This window comes from Rhinopithecus bieti, unplaced genomic scaffold (genome assembly GCF_001698545.2).
Source record: "Rhinopithecus bieti isolate Rb0 unplaced genomic scaffold, ASM169854v2 scaffold_59762, whole genome shotgun sequence".
In the NCBI taxonomy this organism is placed as follows: domain Eukaryota; kingdom Metazoa; phylum Chordata; class Mammalia; order Primates; family Cercopithecidae; genus Rhinopithecus; species Rhinopithecus bieti.
Window position 1 is genome coordinate 79,776 of NW_016822991.1, and position 5,070 is coordinate 84,845.

A 5,070-nucleotide genomic window follows, 5' to 3' on the forward strand; every position below is an offset into this window, starting at 1 on the left:
AAAAAAAAAAAAAAAAAAATGACACCTGTCCAAGCAGACGTCCCGAGCAGAGCCTGGCAGCATGACCCAGCGCCGCGTCCTCTTCTGGCTCCTGCCGGACCCCAGCTGGGACCCCTTCCGCAACTGGTACCCACACAGTCGCCTCTTCGACCAGGCCTTCGGGCTGGTCGCAGTGGTTTGGCACCAGCAGCTGACCAGGCTACGTGAGTCCCCTGCCCCCCACCGCGGTCGAGAGCCCCGCGGTGGCCGCGCCCGCCTAGAGCCGGGCGCTCAGCCGGCAGCTCAGCAGCGGGGTCTCGGAGAACCGGCCCACGGCGGACCGCTGGCGCGTATCCCTGGACGTCAACCACTTCGCCCCCGACGAGCTGACAGTCAAGACCAAGGGTGGCGTCGTGGAGATCACCGGCAAGCACAAGGAGCAGCAGGACAAGCATGGCTACATCTCCCGCTGCTTCATCCGGAAATACACGCTGCCCCACGGTGTGGACCCCACCAAGGTCTCCTCCTCCCTGTCCCCTGAGGGCACACTGACCGTGGAGGCCCCCATGCCCAAGCTAGCCATGTAGTCCAACTAGATCACCTTGAAGTCGCGGTCCCAGCTTGGGGGCCTAGAAGCTGCGAAATCCGACCAGTCTGCAGTCAAGTAAAAGTCTTAGCCCGGATGCCCACCCCGGCCGCCACTACTAGCCATGCCCCCGCACCCACCTGTGTGTTCTTTTGATACGTTTATCTTCTGTTTTTGTCAAATAAAGTTCGAAGCAACCCAAAATTTAAAAAAAAAAAAAATTAGTTGGGCATGGTGAGGCACACCTGTAGTCCCAGCTACTCAAGAGGCTGAGGTACGAGGATCACTTGAGCCCAGGAATTCAACGCTACTGTGAGCTATGATCAAGCCACTGCACTCCTGCCTGGGTGACAGAGCAAGACCCTGTCTCTAAAAATAATAATAATAATTGATAATATTTTATCTTTTTTCCATAGAGATATTGCACATATATTAGGTTTTTCCTATATACTTCGAATTCCATATACTATTGGAAAATGACATCCTTTTCTTATTTTAGTTTGACTGTTTGCTGCAGGTATATATTTGGTAAACATTTCATCTGTTGCCAGGCTCTGGCCCACAAACGTCCCATTTGCACCCCCACCGCCACCCTCCCATATGACATTGTTATCGCCCCGCCCTGTGGCCTTAATCCCTCCAAAGCTGGGGGAAGAGAGGGGGGTTGTGTGCAGATGGCCCTTCAATCTCGAAAGGAAGATGTCGGAATCTGAAGCCAGGAAAGGTGAGAGAATCCTTCCATCCCTGCAGACCCTTGGAGCAAGGTGGAGCTCCACCCTTAGCCCCTCTGACCCACCCATTGCCCACCCAGACCTTACCCCCAGAGAGCCTCTAGGGCACCAGAACCACATCACCCTGTTCCCCATCCCAGCCAGCCCCAAACAGCCTCTCTGCCACCAGAGCCCTAATGCTCAGCCTGACCCAGACACTGGCCCCCATGGCCTCTCAGCCTCATCCACAGCCTTAGTTCCCAAAGGAAACCCAACCTCAATCCTGGCTCTGACCCCTATCCGAATGCCCACCTGAAACCTAACACGAAGTCTACCAACCAGAAGGCAAACCCCTGTTAGAGTCCAAACCCCACCCCAGATACAGACCTAAAGTCACCTAACCTCAACCTCAACCCCGGGATGTCAATACTGTTAGTGAGTGCAGTCTCTGACTTTCCGGAAAGTACACAGACCCTTTTAAAAAAACAAAAACAAAAGAAAGAGAACACATACTTGATGGTGGTAGTAAGCCATGAGGGCTCTAGAGTTAGACTGGGTGTGACTCCCCCCTTCAGCCACTTCAGCAAGTCACTTAACCTTTTCTTCTCAATTTTCTCATCCACAAAATGGGAATAACACTATGTGCCAGGCATTCTTTTGATTCTGAACTCATTTAATCCTCACAACACCAATATATTTTAGGTACTCTTATTATCATCCTTTTTATACAGATAAGGAAACTGAGGCTCAAAGAGATTACATAATTTGCCCAAGGCAACACATAGCTCCCAAGTGGTAGAGTCAGGATTTAAACTCAGGCAGCCTGTTTCCTCCAAAGCTGAGAATCTTAACCAGGCCAATCTACTGCCGCTCTGAGGCTGAAACGAGACCATGGGAACTGGGAGTGGTCTTAGCTGAAAACCCCAATGCAAACTTCAAGTCCCACTCAAAACTCAACTTTGACCCTAACCTGTATCCTAATTCTAATTCCAATTCATTCAAATACCCAGTCCTAACCCTTAGTCAAAGCTCCACTCCTACCTATATTTAAACCTATCTCCAACCTAACCCAAAATCCACTACTCAAATTTAACCTTAAATTTGCCCACTGCATGGCAATTTAAACTTTACCCCCAACTCAAACACCAAACCCTACTGCATTTGGAAATGTAATCTCACCTTCACTCCCCTATAAACTCTCACTCTAGTCCTAATCTTAATTCGAACACTCTTACTTCCCAGTCCTTAACCCAGTTACTCCCAGCTCTCCCTAATTTTCCATGCTCTTCTCTCCTTCCTTCAAACAGAGGGACAGGATCAGGTAGGAAGCAGCCACAATTGCCCCAATACCCTGTCCCTCCCTGACGCAGTTTCTCCATATAGACACCACCCCAGAGCCCAGTCCAGCCAATGGGGCAGGCCCTGGTCCCGAATGGGGCTGTGCCCCGGGCCCCAGCTGTGGAAGGTGAAAGCAGTGGGGCATCAGGCCTAGGGACCCCTAAGCGAAGAAACCAGCACAGCAAGCACAAGACAGTGGCAGTGGCCAGTGCCCAGCGGTCACCTCGGGCACTCTTCTGCCTCACCCTGGCCAATCCTCTGCGACGGTCCTGCATCAGCATCGTGGAGTGGAAGCATCCTGGAAGGCAGGGGCGGGGCCCAGGGGTAAGGGTCATCAGGGTACCAGAAGTCAAGAATTGGGTCAGGGCTGGAACGGAGGAGGGCCGAGGTCATCAGGGTCAAGAGTCAAGAACTGGATTGGGGGGCCGGTTCAGAAAGGCAAAGGTCACCCGGGTTCAAGAGTCAAGGACTGAATCACAGCAAGAGTTGGGGATGGCTAAGATTTCCAGGAGGGACAAAGTCAAGGTCTTGTCAGGGCAGGGGTCGAGAATGTCAGGACCTGTCACCTTGGGAGTCAAGGGTCAGTGCTGGGTGGGAGGTCCCCAAGGGAGTGTGGGGGTTCCAGTGCCACTCTGCCAGGGTCCTTGACTGTGTCCACCTGAGGCCCTTCGACATCCTCATCCTGCTGACCATCTTTGCCAACTGCGTGGCCCTGGGAGTTTACATCCCCTTCCCTGAGGACGACTCCAACACTGCTAACCACAACCTGGTAAGGCCCGCCCCGCCCCAGCCCGTTCCCAGCCAGCTAGAGCCCCAGTAGAGCTCACTCCTTCCAGCCAGACCCCGCCCCCTCTCTGACCCGGATGGCCCTGCCTGGCCCAGCCCCACCCTCGGTCCTGACTATGCTCCCCATGCCCCGTCAAACCCCGCCTTCAAATAACTCCCCGACTTCCCGCCCCGCCCCGGTCCCTCCCCTAGGAGCAGGTGGAGTACGTATTCCTGGTGATTTTCACTGTGGAGACGGTGCTCAAGATCGTGGCCTACGGGCTGGTGCTCCACCCCAGCGCCTACATCCGCAATGGCTGGAACCTACTCGACTTCATCATCGTCGTTGTCGGGTGCGCGTCTGCGGGGGGCACCCCACCCTAGTCGCCTTCCTACCCTCCGGCCTGCTGAATTCTGGGCTCAGGAAAGCGACTCTTTCAAACCGCCCCCATTCGGCAGCCAGAATCAGGAATATTATTAAAACCCATTTCTATTTCTAGTTACAGAGACTTGTGCTTTTCTGAGAAGGTTAGGGTGGAGGGGGGAATCCCAAGGCCTGACCTCCGCCTCCCTGCTCCGTGCTCCCCCATCAGGCTGTTCAGCGTGCTGCTGGAGCAGGGCCCCGGACGGCCAGGCGACGCCCCGCACACCGGGGGAAAGCCAGGAGGCTTCGATGTGAAGGCATTGAGGGCGTTTCGTGTGCTGCGGCCACTGAGACTGGTGTCTGGGGTCCCGAGTAAGTGGCACATCCCCCGAGGTCGGAGGTGGAGGGTGGGGGTGGGGCTGAGCTGACCCCGCCCTTATTTCTGCCTACCCCTCCCTCCCCGCAGGCCTGCACATAGTGCTCAATTCCATCATGAAGGCTCTGGTGCCGCTGCTGCACATTGCACTGCTCGTGCTCTTCGTCATCATCATTTATGCCATCATTGGGCTCGAGCTGTTCCTTGGACGAATGCACAAGACGTGCTACTTCCTGGGATCCGGTTAGTCGGCCCGCCCCTCTTAGTTAGAACATGCCCCCTCCTCTGGTTTCTAGATCCAGTACTGCACTCAGGGAAACCCGCTGAAATTCACAAGACTCCGCCCCCAGGCTCAGGTTCCATCCCCAGATAACCAAGTCCCACCCATATATTCAAGACTCTGCCCTAAATCAGACTACAACCCCACCTCGCTAATAACTCCGCCCCATCACAAGACTGTACCCACAGGCTAAGGTCCTGCCCCGCACTTAAGGCAAGACCCTGCGCCTTGGCTCGCGCATGTATTCCCGGCATTTGGGAGACCGAAGCGGGAGGATCATTTGAGCCCAGGAGTTCGCGACCAGCCTGTGCAAAATAGTGAGCTCCAGTTTCTAAATAATAATAATAACAAAATTAAAACAATTTTTAAAAACTTTATCGGCCGGGCGCGGTGGCTCACGCCTGTAATCCCAGCACTTTGGGAGGCCGAGACGGTCAGATCACGAGGTCAGGAGATGGAGACCACCCTGGCTAACACGGTGAAACCCCATCTCTACTAAAATACAAAATTAGCCGGGCGCGGTGGCGGGCGCCTGTAGTCCAAGTTACTCGGGAGGCTGAGGCAGGAGAATGGTGTGAATCGGAGAGGCGGAGCTTGCAGTGAGTGGAGATCGCACCACTGCGCTCCAGCCTGGGCGACAGAGGGAGACTGCGTTTCAAAAAAAAAAAAAAA

The 5,070-nt window shown here is 54.4% G+C and overlaps 1 protein-coding gene and 1 pseudogene across 1 annotated transcript in view; both read left to right on the forward strand.

Moving 5' to 3' along the window:
• Positions 1–47: 47 nt before the first annotated feature.
• On the forward strand, positions 48–647 carry LOC108521358 (heat shock protein beta-1 pseudogene; annotated as a pseudogene).
• Positions 648–1,264: 617 nt separating this feature from the next.
• Positions 1,265–5,070, forward strand: part of LOC108521359 (voltage-dependent L-type calcium channel subunit alpha-1F-like) — an 8,146-nt gene continuing 4,340 nt past the window's right edge. Inside the window, exons 1-7 of the mRNA XM_017861167.1 lie at positions 1,265–1,289; positions 1,655–1,710; positions 2,659–2,937; positions 3,239–3,382; positions 3,592–3,731; positions 3,972–4,114; positions 4,209–4,361. Of these exons, the coding sequence (XP_017716656.1) occupies positions 1,265–1,289; positions 1,655–1,710; positions 2,659–2,937; positions 3,239–3,382; positions 3,592–3,731; positions 3,972–4,114; positions 4,209–4,361 (940 nt within the window). The remainder of the gene's footprint in view (positions 1,290–1,654; positions 1,711–2,658; positions 2,938–3,238; positions 3,383–3,591; positions 3,732–3,971; positions 4,115–4,208; positions 4,362–5,070) is intronic.